This window comes from Nomascus leucogenys, unplaced genomic scaffold (genome assembly GCF_006542625.1).
Source record: "Nomascus leucogenys isolate Asia unplaced genomic scaffold, Asia_NLE_v1 Super-Scaffold_664, whole genome shotgun sequence".
Taxonomy (NCBI): Eukaryota; Metazoa; Chordata; class Mammalia; order Primates; family Hylobatidae; genus Nomascus; species Nomascus leucogenys.
The window spans coordinates 294,503-310,654 of record NW_022095788.1 but is presented as its reverse complement, the minus strand read 5'-3'; the positions used below and the strand labels follow the sequence as shown (position 1 = coordinate 310,654).

At 39.5% G+C, this 16,152-nt stretch overlaps 1 protein-coding gene across 1 annotated transcript in view; it reads right to left on the bottom strand.

Annotated features, from left to right (window-relative positions):
- Positions 1-216: 216 nt before the first annotated feature.
- Positions 217-16,152, bottom strand: part of LOC115833695 (cytokine receptor-like factor 2) — a 124,158-nt gene continuing 108,222 nt past the window's right edge. The window contains exon 5 of the mRNA XM_030808413.1: positions 217-597. Within this exon, the coding sequence (XP_030664273.1) occupies positions 217-597 (381 nt within the window). The remainder of the gene's footprint in view (positions 598-16,152) is intronic.

The window sequence follows — 16,152 nt, the reverse complement described above, 5'->3', positions numbered from 1 at the left end:
GCCCCCTTTGCTGGCGCGGCTGGTGCTTGCCCCTTCTCGTCCTTTTGTCCTTCCTACTCCTTGCGCGCCAAGGCCTGGGCCCCGCAGCCGCAGCCAGGGGACGAGTGGCCGCCTTGCCTTCCGCAGGAACCCAAGTTGGGATCGGCGAAGCGTGGTGACCGCGGCCGCACCGCCCCAGCCCTCGGCCAATAGCGCCTCGCCCGGAGAGGCACCTGCTTAACCCTTTGAGCCTGAGGCGCAGCGGGCCCGCCGGGACCCAGAGGGGCAGGGCGGATTGGCCAGAAGTTGCCAAGGCCGAGAGTGACACAGGCCGCCCAGTCTAGCGTCCCCGCACACGGTGTGGGGGCCAGACGCCTGCCCTTGCCGCAGACCTGGGCGTCCCCTCCCACCCTGATGGCTCTCGGGAAACAGCCAACCCGCACAAAGGCGAGCCTTCGCCCTGGCGGCGTCCCGCGCCTGCTGGGGCAACCTCTGAACTCCCCTAACCCAAGTCAGTTTCCGGAGGCGCCTCCTGCACCCGGCAGCCGCTGGGAAACAGAGGGAGGGAGCCCCAGCTCTCGCTGGCCGGGCCCACGGCGCAGCTGCGTTTCCATTTTCCTTTCAAAGAAAATGCTTTGGACGGCAGATAATACCAGGAGATATGAAACTGCTTCGTCCCCCACGTGTTGCACGTAAAAAGAATCGTAATGAGCATCTGTGCCTTGTGTGAGGGATCCCATGAGTTTGTTGAAGACCTAACCGAGGTCCTGACTCCCTCCTTCCCGAGAAGAGATCATTTTCTAGCTTAACGGCATTCATTTCGGGGATACTTATTGTGCAGAGGCCAAACGCAAGGTCTTTGGGCCAGGATTGTGGGCGTGGGGGCGGAGGCCGGGCTGGTGGAAAAGATTTGATCACAGAAGTGGGTCCTCATCCCACGCGGAGCACACAGCGCTGGGCGTCGCAGGTTGACTTGGATCTCAGCGCGCTCTCCTACCTCTCTTGCTCTGAAAAGATCACAAATATCACTCCTTGGCTCTGCGCAGGCTTTCGCAGGGCGAGAAATGGGAGTTTATGTCAATTCGAGAGAGGTCAGGAATGATTTAGGGGTTGGGAAAAGTTTGTTTCTGTGACTGCATTGGTCAAGGCCAGCGGTATTGTAGGCCAAAGGAAGTCTGGTATGTAAATGACTCATGAGTGAGGCTAAAAGTGAACCCCGATGCAGGCGGTGCCTTTTTATAAAACAGCTTTTGTTTTAATTGTTGCCCCATTGTGGGGTGGTGCTGTGCCTGCCACAGATGTCTAGGCCAACCAGTTGATGGAGGCTTCCAGCAAGTGGCTCCTGGATCCATGTGTACTCCAGGAATATAATGCAATTATTCCACCTCGATCCTATGCATCCAGAGGCAGCCTCAGTGTGCCAAGTGAGTCAAAGGAGGGAAAAGCCGTCTGTGGCCAAAAGTGCAGAACTTTTAAAAGATTAGTTTCTCTTTTAAAGTCTTTTTCTGCACAGTCAACAATGAGTTATATTTACAAAGAATATTATTGCTCTTCTTTGTTTCAATACCAATTCTATGACTAGAAGAGGCCAGTAATTACATTTTATTCACTACTTATTTTACAAAATCGTTGGCTTGAAAATGTATCAGCCTGTTTCCCGTCACTTTTGGAGGGCAATTTTTTCTTGGAAGCCCAAAGGGCAAAATTGCCCCAATGGAAAGAAAATGTGAGATTGTTGCTGGACATTTAAAACTACATAAGCTGAAGGCTTTTCCATTATACTTTGTTATTAAAATAGTTTAATGAGCACATTCAACTTCAAAGTTCCAAGCTTTCAATTACCCATCTTTACGAGAATTAATATGGCTCCTGCCCTCCAGAAACTTTGTTTTCTAAAACAGGAATACACAAAATACTCAAAGAAGATTTGCACAGTAGGTTACCTTACAATGCACATGTTAAGTCTGTTTCAGTATTTTATCCTTACATGTAGTTTCAGAAGGTCGGTTTGCATGCATGAGAGACAAATTCCTTATTGGATCTGCTTATCTCCATGTGCATTAAGGACCTTAAGCAAAATATAAGTTTATTCTCTCATTAGTAATTCAGATTTCATTACTCTGCTCCTTCAGTTAAAATCTTTACATGCTGGCAGCTGTTTTGAAATATTTTGAAAGTTGCTTTGGCATTCACCCAACCCAAAGGACTCCAGTGAGCACTAAACTGTATACTCTCTCATTTTATACCCCTGCAACATATAAATTTCAGTGCATGTAGAGACTTGGAAAAGGATTATTTGATGTTTTAACCCGAAATACATGCATATGATATATAGATACACAGTTACATATTTACATCTTTATCCTTGTCAGTGTACAACTGTGCCTTTTACTCATACAATACTAATATCTATTCTCCAAAAAATTCATTTCCATGTACTTAAATTGTTTGACTTTGAATTTTCACTATTTCCTGTCAGAAGGTGCCAATGACAGGTAGGAGAGAGAAGGCTACAAAGCCTGAATATATCTAATTTTTGCTTCAATTTGGTCAGATATTTAAGAAGAAAAAAATATATACAGAGATCAGGAAAAGGTAAAGCAAAACAACCTAAGTAGAATAAAAATACTATAGGTAATGAATAAAGTAAAAAATGCTTTTTTCTGAAATGTTAGATGTTTTTACTGAAGTGATTATGATGCAAAAAGTGTTTTGTTTTGTTTTCTATAAAGAAACTCTCATAATTTCCAACAACCTGAGAGTTGAGTCTTTTTTACGGGAGAAGCCATGAACTAGTATTACACAGTCCCTCCATCGTATCTTGGGAAGAAGATTTTTACATTCTGTAGAGGGCTTAAACCTTTAATTTAACTAATTTTCCATCTTTGCTCCCCAATCCAAATGAAATTCTAGCTCTTACTGCTAAATTTGCCATGCTATTAATATGTCCTTAGTACATTCAAAAGCAAAACAATAATGTCAGGGGAGGAAAACAACCATAAACTTAGCAATATAATTATTCTTGGTATTCCAGAAGAGAAACTAAGGAATTAAGAGATAATGGCTAAGAAATTTTTATTATATATGTATATCCATATATAATATATAAAAAGAGTTCTAAGGATTTTTTCATGTTAGTACTACATATATCAAACTGAAATATCTCAAGCTATTATGCTAAACTAATTCTCAGAGGACTTTATAAATATATAGCTAGAAAAAGAAGAGGTATAGTTAGAAGAGTCTTTTAGCTTTTGAACTCAGTAGCAGGCAGTAGGGGAGGAGACATTGTTTAGAAAAATTAGTGGGGAAGGGTTTCAGAAATCCATATGAGGATTTTAGTTAAAATATTTACACGTTGTGGCACACATAATTCTAAAGCATGTGCAAATCAATATAACTATAAATGAACTTTGATTTAAATGCAAAATAACTACTCTTAACATATTTAAAAGACAAATTTGTCTTTAAACAACAATCTTTTAAGTTTCTTTTGCTTATTTTCTCATGATAGTGGATTTGATATTGGGATTGAAATATTTCTAATATCTAGAGAACTGATTTGGTGTTTTCCTGTGAATATAAGAGCCCTAAATGTTGCTTCTAGTAGTTTGCTGCTTCTATTACTGTCAGCATAATTAGAACTTCGATGGAACTACTAAGACATAACTTGGTACCTGCAGCACATATCTGCAGATCATGGCTAGTTTTTGTTTCACTGGAAATTATACACAGTGCTAACTGGAACTTGAGTTTCTACTTCACTTGGTTCTTCCTGGTAGGCATACCCATGTAGCCATTGGACTCTTCACTGAATTTTCTTATTGATTATAAAATTATTAATTCAATGCCTGATTGACTAATGGAATAGCTAATTGCTTTGGATTGAATTTTTTCAAAATAAAAACATTAGAGTTCTGAGATGAATTTTTCATTTTCAATGAGATAGAATATTGCATAAGCCTAATAATACAGCAAATCAAACAAATGGATTTAAGCTGCATGCTGAGTAAACCTTTCTGTTTTTATTAAACTGTTATGTTCCTTCACCCTAGAGAGATTATTCTCAGACTTTAGAGTGCATCAGAATTACAAGAAGGGTGTTTTAAAACACAAACTTCTGGGGCTTACCTCTACAAAATCTTATTCTGTAAATCTGGAGTGAGACCAATAATTTGCATTTCTAACAAGTTCCTAGGTGATGCTGATGCAGTTGGCCCAGGCGCCACATTTGAGAACCACTGACCTAGAGTGTTTATGACAGAAGATCCCACCTTTGCTACACACACTGACCGAGCAGTCAAAGGCATATTATTTAAGCTCTCTTTGCGTCCGCAACCTGGTATTAATTCAATCCAGCAAGAATAGATTTGTCTTGTGTGGTGGGAATCCAGACACAATTTCCTCCTTTAGTGAGCCAATAGTTTATTAGAAGAGGTAGATAGTAAATAAATAAATTGCAACAAAATATCATAAAGGCAACAATAGATCTATGTAAAATGCACAAAACTGGCATGGGGGTTGGGGGCCAAGCCAGATGAGAAGAGTAATCAAACATGGTCAAGAGACAGCGTGTGAATTATGTTCTCTGAGTTAAATGAAGGTGATTCTACCATTTACAAGCTAAGTGACTTCAACCAATTTGTTTACTTTCTCCAAGCCTCAGTTCCTTTATTTGTAAAACTAGTATAAGTCGGGCATGGTGGCTTATGCCTGTAATCCCAGCACTTTGGGAAGCTGAGGCGTGTGGATCACCTGAGGTCAGGAGTTCGAGACCAGCCTCGCCAACATGGTGAAACCCCATCTTTACTAAAAAAATTAGCTGGGTGTGGTGGCGGGTGCCTGTAATCCCACTACTCAGGAGACTGAGGCAGGAGAATCCCTTGAACTGGGGAGGCGGAGGTTGCAGTGAGCCAAGATCGCACCACTGCACTCCAGGCTGGGTAACAGAGTGAGACTCCATCTCAAAAAAAAAAAAAAAAAAAAAAAGAAAAAGAAAGAAAGAAAAAAACAAATAATATAGATCTTAAAGGATTATTGTAGGCATTAATTGATGTAAAGTGTATGTAAAGTATTTAGTACAGTGCCTAACGCATGTTAATTACTCAATGTAAGGTAATCATTCCCAGAAGACCAATGTCTAAGTTCTTTTCCAAGTTTTTTTTCATGGTGATGGAAAAGGTCTTGGTGATTACTCAGACAAGTTATAAAATATTTACGTGTTCTGTTTATGAAGGTTGACAAGTCTAAACAGTTATTTCTTCTAAACTTATAACAATATAACTGAAATTATGAGTGACTAACTTTTTCATCAAAGTCAAGAAGGATGCCACGTAAAAGTATTGCAAGTGTTTCATGAAATCAGGAGCACTTTTCTAGAGGCTTGAAGTTTTGCTTTACACGAAGGTTAGTAATCTTCTGGCATCAGTCATATACAAGAAGTGTAGGGGCATAAAATAAAATAGCTTCACAAAGTGTAAACACAATTTGGATATCAGATTCTATATTGGTTATTATTGGAAATAAGAATATTTGGATTTTATTCCAAATCTTTTTGAATCAATGAGGGTAAGGATGATTGAAATCTTTCACTAAAGTATTACATAGTGCAATGATTCACAGACATTTTTGTCTCAAGTCCCCTTTAATATTTTTGAGCCACTGAAAGAGATTTGGATTATATATATCACATCTATGAATATTTACTGTATTCAAATTTAAAACCTATAAACTTATTATTTCATTTAAAAATAACAGTGATAAACTCATTACACAGCATAACACTTTTTATAAAAAAGTAAGTATTTTATCCCCAAACAAAAAATAGAACTGTGATATTGTTTTATATTATTGGTTCTCTTTAATATCTGGCTTAGTAGAAGACAGATATCTCTTCTGTATTCAGTCTCTTATAACGCTATGTTGTTTTGATTGTGCATGAAGAAAATCCAGCCTCACACGTACATGGAGTTAGAAAAGAGTTAAGTTCAAATATGATCGCTTTTTCATATAATTATGGATATTCTTTGCTATTACACCAAAACTCAACAAGTAGTAGTTTCTTAACAGTTAGTCATAATGTGGGATCTGAAGTAATAGTAATAAGATATTCATAACTGTAGCCATTAAAATCCATTGACCTATAGATTTTCTTGTTCATGCATGATTTTTTTTTTTTGAGACAGGGTCTCACTCTGCCACCCAGGCTGGAGGGCAGTGGCAAAATCATAGCTCATTGTAGCCTGGAACTCCTGGGCTCAAGCAATCCTCCCATCTCAGCTTCCCGATTAGCTAGATCTACAGGCATACAACACCACAGCTGGATAAATTTTTGTCTATAGTGAAAAGGGAAAATAATGTCTTAGTTTTACTGTAAAATAGTGTTGCCCTCATAGGCACTCCAAAAGGGTCTTCAGCCCACACTCCAAGAACTGATGCCTTAATACTATGCAATTCTCCAGTTGTTATTACTAATAAATTAAAAAATTAAAATTCTCTTTGCTGTATTTTTTAAAAGAGTGAAAATGTACTTTATAATTCTATATTACTTTACTATAAAATTATGAATGTGTTATTACCAATGTTGTACTTAGAATTTCTTTTCGTCTCCTAGTTTTTATTTCTGTGGGTATAGTCAGTGTATCTATTTATGGGTTACGTGATATATTTTGATACAGGCATACAATGCATAATAATCACATCAGGGTAAATGGGGTATCCATCACCTCAAGCATTTTTCCTTTCTTTGTGTTACAAACAATCGAGTCATACTCTTTTAGTTATTTTTAAATGTCCACTAAATTATTGTTGACTGTAATCACTCTGTTGTACTATCAAAAACTAGGTCTTATTCATTCTGTCTAACTGTATATTTGTACTCACTAACCATTCCCACTTCCCCCTCACCCCACTGCCCTTCCCAGCCTCTGGTAAGCATCATTCTACTCTCTATCTCTGTGAGTTCAATTGTTTTAATTTTTTCAGCTCCCACAAATAAATGAGAATATGCCAACTTTGTCTTTCTGTGCCTGACTTATTTCACTTAACATGATGACCTCCAGTTCCATCCATGTTATTGCAAATGACAGGCTCTCATTCCTTTCTATGGATGAATAGCACTCCATTGTGTATATATACCACCTTTTCTTTAATTTCAATTTTATCTAGAACCCGAAATAGGTACTTTGTTCCCTTATACTATTATTATCACCCAGGAAGTGGGTCAAAGGAACTCAATTACTTAATGTTGAAGATCTCAGGTCATTTTTTTCTCTATTCTCTGAGAAAGGTATGAGAATGCATAAGTGAGAATGATATTCCAGAAGGCTGGAAAGATGAAATATGTAAGGATCTAGATTAAGTTATATATTGGAAAGAAGTTTTCCATCATTCAGAATGTGAATAGGGCCACCTCTGAAAGAGCTGAGCATCCCTTACCTGGCACATATTTTAGCAGACAAGAAGACTACCTTCTAGGTATTTAGAAGAGAAATTTTTGCACTGGGGGTCAGAGGGAGTCAATTTCCTCTAAATTTATAACTTATATAGACATAATCTTTAACCAAATAATCTCTATATCATAAACAACACATCATAACACTGTTTTCAAAGTGTGTGATCTTTCTAACATGGTTTCCACAGGCAACCACAAATAATTTCTTTATGTTTATCACTATTCTAAGGCAGGAGGATCTCAGGTTCTTGTTCAAAATGGAAAAACAAACTGAATTATTGTGCAAAGCATCTTCACTTACTCAAAAGTATAAGGAAAAAGATCTGTAACTTAAGTATTTCCAACAATTAATTTTATTTAAGTACCCTGGACAGCTGCTCAGGGTACAGACCAAATACGGTAAGGCAACCTTTTGAAGTGAGGTCACTATCTATTATCAGTGATTCATAATCAAATCAAGGATATATTTCAAACAGGTGATAAACCACTGAAGAATTAATCAGCTAACACAGAAATGAATATAATCTTGCCCCAAAATTATACCCTGTCAGACATATACATAATGGAAAGTTCCAGAAGAATATGCTTCTTTGTTTATTTATAGAGACAGCTTTTCAGTCTCTGTGCCTGGAGGGATCAAGAAAGGATATGTATAGAAATTTTATCTGTGTACCTTGCACAAAGCTAATACACTAACAAAACTTTTAATTCTATTTATTTTGACTGAATGATCCCTCCTACAAAGTTACTTGTGTGGTTATGGCCAACAAAAACTATAAACTTGAAGAGGATTCACTGAGAATTACAACTTACTATATACGAGGGAAAACATCTAAACCAAAGTTTTGTCAATTTTTTTTTTTTTTTTTTTGAGATGGGAGTCTTGCTCTGTCACCCAGGCCACAGTGCAGTATCATGATCTTGGCTCACTGCAACCTCCGATCCCAGGTTCAAGCGATTTTCCTGCCTCAGCCTCCCAAGTAGCCGGAATTGCAGGCACATGCAAACACACCCAGCTAATTTTTGTATTTTTAGTAGAGACGGGGTTTCACCATGTTGGCCAGGCTGTTATTGCACTCCTAACCTCAGGTGATCCACCTGCCTCAGCCTCCCAAAGTGCTGGATTACAGGCATGAGCCACCATGCCCAGCAATCTTATTTTGTTTGATTTTGAAAAGTGATATAAAGTATCTTCACTTGGAGATTTCATTGTTGCTAAAGATCTTGGCTTATTATGATTTCCTTATTTTTTTACTTTTTTCTAAAAAGATATATTAAACAATATAGAAGGAAAATATACTGTAGATGAAGCTACCTTAGCTTTGCGTAACACAAACCCAAATTAACAGTTGCTTATATAAGACAGAAGTTTGTTCCTCTCTCATGTTAGCATTTAAAAGTAGATGGTTCAGGAGCCTGGGTTTCTTCTCTCTTGTTGTTCCACCATGTCAGGGGTGTTTGGCTAATCCACACAGTCCAAGATGATCAGCTACCACATCCATATTGCAGAACAGCAGTACCAGGAGGGAGGGAGAGAAGGGCATGTACACTGCCCTTCAGAACATGTTTTGGACATGACATGTACTGCTCTCTCATCTCATTGGGCAAAATCTAGTCACATGGCCACAAATGGCTGGAATAAGCTGGGAAATGAAGTCCGTATATAGAGTGATGTGGCCAGATAAAAATCAAGAGTTCTATTATTGTAGAATGAGACAGTTCAATTCAAAAATCCACTTAAAATTGAGACAAATAGAAATCCACTTAATATGAGATGAAAATATTAGAAGTAACTCTTCTCTGAAGCTTATGAGGATTAAGTTGAACAGTGTTTATTTGAAATAACCAAATTTGAAATTATTCACCAGTGAAGCAGATAAAGATGCTTCTGATTTTCAATGAAGCCAAAGGGGAAGGGATATAGGAGTAAAATGTGGTGACATTTTTCCTTTTGTTAAAAGGAAGAAGATGACAAATTTCTAAGAATTCTAGTATAATAAGAAATTTTGTATTATGAGGTATGATTTTCATTTGATTTATGATTTAGAACTTAAATTCAGGCAAATGTGCACATCAATAATACTGTGGTTATCTATTGTTCCTTTAGCCTATATTCATAATATGAGGGAGGTATAACAAGGATCAAGTTTATTTCATCACCATGTTTATACTTTGAGGGATTTTGAGAAATGGCTTCAACCAAGCCTCAACCACACCCTTCATTGAAGGAGAGACTGCAGGCACTTAACAGTTTGGGAAAGAGAGAACCCCCTGTTGGTGATACCAGATGCCATGCCATTTTCAGTCCAGTTTTACACAAAGACAGGCCTCAGAGTAACTTGTTTCCTCCAGTCTTCTCTATAAAAGATGCTCTTACCTTCACCCTGAGTTTATTTTGAACTTTTACCTAAACTATAGGTTTCTTTCAAAGCACATTTTGATATTACATACACTATTCTTAGCATTTGAAAGCTGCAAAGAAAGTAATACAAATGCCTCAGATATTTTTTAAATAGTTGAGAAAAGTTCATCTTCTGCAGTGCATGTGAAGGGTCAGGACGGGGAAAACTTGAGTGAGAGCTCCTGGATTTTAATATTGGCCAGGGTCTTGGGGCAAATTGCTTAACTTCAATAGTTCCTTTCATTAATGCGTGAATTTATTTTAACAAACTCTCCTTAAGCACCTACTATATGCCAAGTTTTTTGTTGTTGTTGTTTTGTTTTGTTTTGTTTTGAGATGGAGTCTCGCTCTATTGCCCAGGCTGGAGTGCAGTGGTGCGATCTCAGCTCACTGCAACCTCAGCCTCCCTGGTTCAGGTGATTCTCCTGCCTCAGTCTCCAGAGTAGCTGGAATTACAGGTGCGCACTACCATGCCTGGCTAATCTTTGTATTTTTAGTAGAGACGGGGTTTCACCATGTTGGCCAGGATGGTCGTCTCGATCTCTTGACCTCATGATCCACCCGCCTCCGCCTCCCAAGTGTTGGGATTATAGGCTTGAGCCACCGCACCTGGCCGCCAAGTATTCTTTTAAGCAGCAGAGCTACAGTAGGGTATAAAACGAAGCCCCTGTTCATCAAAGCTTTCACTAGAGGTAAGAGGAGATACCAGTGAACAAATATGTGTAAAAGTCAGAAAAGATACCTCACAGGGTTATTATAAGGATGACACAAGGTAAGCAATATGAAGTGTTTAGCACAGTCTCTGACATGCAAATGTACTTCCATGGAAAAGTTATTATTGGTAGTATTACATGGATTTGGCTATAGAATCAATAAAAAAATTTGAATTTTTAGTAATAGTCTAAACTAGCATGCCTAGTCTGTATTGAAAGCAGGCATTGTTCCTATTATCTAATTTTTTTTGTAAAAAATAAATTTTTTAAAAAATCCCCAATTCCAATTATTGCAATGTATAATGAAACATAATCTAACATTTAATAAAATTTGTAACTTCCCTCTCCTATTTCTCTCACTTTTCAGTACCAAATATATTTTTTAAAATATCATCATAAAGAATTTAATGGGGCCGGGCACGGTGGCTCACACCTGTAATCCCAGCACTTTGGGAGGCTGAGGCGGGTGGATCGCCTGAGGTCAGGAGATCAAGACCAGCCTGGCCAACATGGTGAAACTCTACTAAAAATGCAAAATCGGCAACAAGAATGAAACTCTGTCTCAAGAAAATAAATAAATAAAATAAAATAAAATAAAACACAAAATTAGCTAGGCGTGGTGGCATGTGCCTATAATTCCAGCTACCCAGGAGGCAAAGGCAAGAGAATGGCTTGAACCCGGAAGGCGGAGGTTGCGGTGAGCTGAGCTCAGGCCACTGCACTCCAGCCTGGGCAACAGAGTGAGACTCTGTGCTAAAAAAAAAAAAAAAAAAAAAAGAATTAATGGTGTCGAAATGGTTAAAGGAATGAAAATGAAACATTAATATTTCTTGATTATCTGCTACTGTCAGACACTGTTAGGCATTCTGTACATACTCTTTGTTTTAACCTTCATAACAGTCCTATAAAGTGCATCTTATTAAGCCTTACTTTTACAGAAAAGAACTTCATAATCTACTATTGATTCCAATAAGTATTTGAGACAACTAAAGAGTGTTCAACATAGCTTATAATTTATAGTTTCCAGTTTTTGTTTTACAAATAATTGACCATATACATATTTTTGTAAGAAACAAAGGAGTGCAATATCACCCACCAGACTGAGAAGATAAATGACGGTTTTATCTCAATAATCATTTATTCTAAAATAAATCAGGGTTTGTAACTTTCCCTATTAAGTTAATTCAGTTATGATATAAAAGTCATAACCCCCTAGTTCAATGAACAATGCTCGTAGAAATTTGAGCTTTTTTTTTTTTTTTCTCCTACTGGGTACTGACAGCAATGGCATAGATCAGTGGTTCTCAAAGAGTGGTCCCAGGACCAGCATTATCGTCATCACCTGGGAACTTGTTAGAAATGCAAATCCTTGGCCTTCCCCTATTGAATAAAACATGCTGAGAGTGGGGTCAGAAATCTGTATTTTAAAATGTTTGCTCCAGGTGATTATGATGTACTCCAAAGTTTGAGGGTCACTGGCATGGATACTTACTGATATAACCAATAAGCAATGGTACAGATCATTATAATACTATTTTCTCTGAGGCAAGACTCCCTCTCCCTAACCCACAAAATGTACGTCGTTAGTTTTTTTCCTGTGGAAAGAGAAAACAAAAAACAAAATATTTCTTTCAAGACTCGAGTTTCAAGAAATTTCTAAATGTCACTGGTTTGAGAGCTGCCCTGATAGTAAAACTAGAGCAAACATTTCGAAAGCAACCAAAGTCCCCTTCCTGTTTTATATTCTTCTGCTTTTAAAAGGGTAGGGAATATATTGCAAAGACCCAAGATCCTGAAAATACAGAAGAACAAACCAAAAGAGTGAATAGAGAACCCTCACCAGTGTACTTTAGAGGCTTACTTTCCTACCTGGAGGGCCAGAAAGAACAGGTCCTGTTCAATATGTACGAGGCCAGAGAGCGGGATTGGTTTGTTAAGGCTGTCACTGAGATTAGAGCTTCCCGGAGCTCCTGTCCTAACATCAAGTCAATTTCTAGCTAAACTCATTCTCATTTTAAGTGGGAAAAAGATTAGACTGTTGAGTGCTTGGGGAAAAATATAAAACTGGCTGGTAGGCAAGCTTTCTTTAAAAAAAAAAAAATCTCTCAGCCTTCTGAATTCAAAGATAGCTTAATAAAAGCAACGGAAAAGACTAATACCAGCGGAAGAAAAAATAAGAGGATGAGAAAAAAGAGAAACTAGATCCCCCTTAAAATCAGCATTCGTTAAATACCAGTGAAAGAAAACGACTTTAAAGTTCTTACAAAGGTACTGTTGAGACAGAGGAAGAGACTAACAAATAATTCAAGTAATATTTTGAGACTTTAACTCCAGAATGATGTAGGAAACAGGAGTTAAGGATGCGAAAATATGCTTACCATTAAGAGGCCATAATTCTCACATGAATACTTGCCCTTCCATGGTGTGGACGCCTTTCTCACCATGTAATCAGAAACTGTCCTGAAAGAGACCTGTTGCATGATGTAACTGGAAGACAGCAAAAATGATTACATTTTATTTTCTTACAAATGTGAAAAATAGTAAAGAAAGGGCTCCTGGAGGTTAACTTATCACCCCAGTCTGTTCAGGAGACAGGAGTGAAAGAGGATTTGGGGAGAAGATTTTTTAGACCAGACATAGAGCTGAGATTTCTGAAAGGCAAGTGGGGAGGATACAGAATTGAGCAAAGAGACTCAGACGCTGGAAAAGTAGGGAGTTACATGGTGCATTAAAGGAACTCCCCAAGGCCTGGCAGAAGTGGCTGGCCCTGGCACCCCCAACATGTTCAGTCATTGTTTGAGGACCATCAGGGAAGAGTGTGGCCTTGGTTCAAAAGTTGTAACATACCCCAAAGATACTGCTTCAGAAAGCCGTCAACCCTCTGTACTCCTCACAGCTGAGTAGCAGTTTCTTTCTTAAGGAGAGATAGCATCCAGCACAACTCCCTGGCAGCCACAGGCCATTCCTGTGCCATTTGGATCTACTTCTCTATAAATATTTAGGGGGCAGCCCTGCAGGCTTCCCAAGGGTTGTTCTTCCGAAGGCAGTCCTTCTTGCAACTGATATTCACTTCCCTTCTCCTCTCCATTCTCCTCCTCCTCCCTTATCATCTCTATTGGTTTTGATGGTTTTTGAAAAAGTGTGTATTTCTCTTTTGCAGATGACTTAGATTTGTTTCAAAATTCCAGGGGTCTGCATTGAGATTCTCCAACTGGGCTTTTCCCTAAATGCCAATGTATCCTTTCCCACCACTAAACAAAATCATAGGGTCTGCCTGATCATGTGGTCTGAGCAGCAGGGCTGCTTGAACATGAAGTGTGCATCTGATACCTGTCACCTGATATTTCAGCTGAGGGAGTATTTCTAGGTATGGAATGTGTTGTCTACAGAACCCAAAGCAGCTTACCAGGCACTGTGCTCCTTTCTTTCCTGTAGGGTATACAAGATGCCACAATTTGTTTTTTGTTTGTTTATTTGTTTTTTACTTTAGAGGGAATGTCTCAGCACGTCTCTGACTGCTGGGCCCCTAAAAACATTACCCATGTGACAGGCCCCTGAATCATCAAGAGTTTATTTCCTTCCCTCTGTAGTACATGTGCCTTACTCAATCGGTCTGTCTGATCAGCATAATATCATCAATGCAATGGATAAACATGAAATTCTGAGGGCTCTTCAGATGGTTCATATCACTTAGAACTATGTTATGGCAGAGTTAACATAGCCCTGGGGCAAAACTGTGAATGCATTCTGCTCTCCATACCATATAGACGTGGACTTTTTCTGTTCCCGTTTCTTGATGAGAATCAAAAGCAGCATATTTGCTAAATTGAAGGCTACGTATCATGTATCTGAGGTCCTTGCCAGGGTGAAATCCTATATTCCAAAAGAGTGCCCCTAAGTCCATAAACTCTCCTTCATCCAATCTTATGTTCTGGTCTCCTTTGTCAAGCACCCTCAAAATCCAATCCCAGGAGTACTTTCCCAGCTTCTGCTGGTAGATGCTGACTAATTTTTGTAGCAACTTTTGGATACAGTTACTGTCTCTGTGATCAGGCCAGGGCAGATGTGGGTTATGCTGAACCTAATCCTAGGTATCAACATGCAGCCAGAAGTGCAGATAAACCCTGAGTGGACACCCCTGATGCCTTGCTGGGAAGAAAGCCCTCCCAGTGTTTCCTCACATGCAGAGAGCTCTAGCTCTTAACAGGGATGAATGGGTTCCCCACACAGGCTCTGAGGAATCTGGGAAACCAAACTCTTTAAGGATATCAACTCAGATGTCCCTATCCAATATTCAAGCTTCCTCATATTCCCAACTGGTGCTCAATTGTTAGTCCTACCTCTACTAAGCATCTCATCATCTCTGAAGCTCAAGGATTCCAAGCCCTGAGGTTGGTTTTCAGGTTTTTCTGAAAGTAAAGGCTGCTTTTTAAGCTGCCAAAGAGGCCCCCTGGACCTCTCACTGAGTTTTCAGTTTGTTAACTGCCCTTAGCTTTTCATTATTTTTCTGCAGGGTTTCAATTCAATCTAATAAGAGCAAACCAACTTTATTGTCCTTGTATGCATTATTGCCCTCTCATCTCCTACTCAGCCTTTTTCAAAGTCCTGAATCATTATAGCAAGCAGGATGTTCCCTTCCACTGCAACATTGTCCTAGGTCACTGCCTGTGAAGGTTTGAGCAGTGGGGTCAGCACCTCGTGCCAGGAGCTATGTGTGCTGTGTGTACCACCCACAATGGGGTCCTCATTGCTAGATGAGTGCCAAATGACCCAGCCTGAAAGCCCATCTTACCACCAGTATAGGTCGCCCAGGAGGTAAATGCTGAGACAGAGCCAAGAATGCACGATGTTAACTGGGCAGTAACACTTGTGAAAGATACAGGGCAAGAAAATGGGATTAGACAGGGAAAGCTTTCAGACTTTCAGACACACTGGAAAGTGTGTAAGAAAATGAGAGGAAGCAAATTGGAGAGCCTCAAACTGCCATGCAGACCTAACCAATTCTTGGCCAACCCAACGGGAAGCTTCCAATCAAAGATTGCCCATAGAGGAGCATGGCATTGGGCAGAATTATCAGGCCCTAGAATTCCGCCATGGTCAGTCATGAGGATGGGCTGTGCAGAAAGAGTGTGGTCTGAGCTAGGGTGCTGTGGTGGATCCTGAAGTCACTGCAGATGGAGATCAGCCGATTGCAATCTGAGTGTCACACTTCCATAGCTGCCACAGTTATTTAATGAACAAATGTTTATTTCTCACTTCAGAAAACAGTGATGGGGTTGGGCTTGGTGCCTCACGCCTATAATCCCAGCACTTTGGGAGGCTGAGGTGGTGGATCACTAAAGGTCAGGAGTTCGAGACCAGCCTGGCCAACGTGGTGAAACCCCATCTCCACTAAAAACACAAAAATTATCCGTGCGTGATGGCGGGTGCCTGTAGTCCCAGTTACTAGGGAGAATGAGGCTGGAGAATCGCCTGAAGCTGGGAGGTGGAGGTAGCAGTGAACTGAGACTGTAACACTGCAGTCCAGCCTGGGTGACAGCGCAAGACTCCATCTCAAAAAAAAAAAAAAAAAAAAAAAAAGATGAGACCAGCCTAGAGTTACAAGA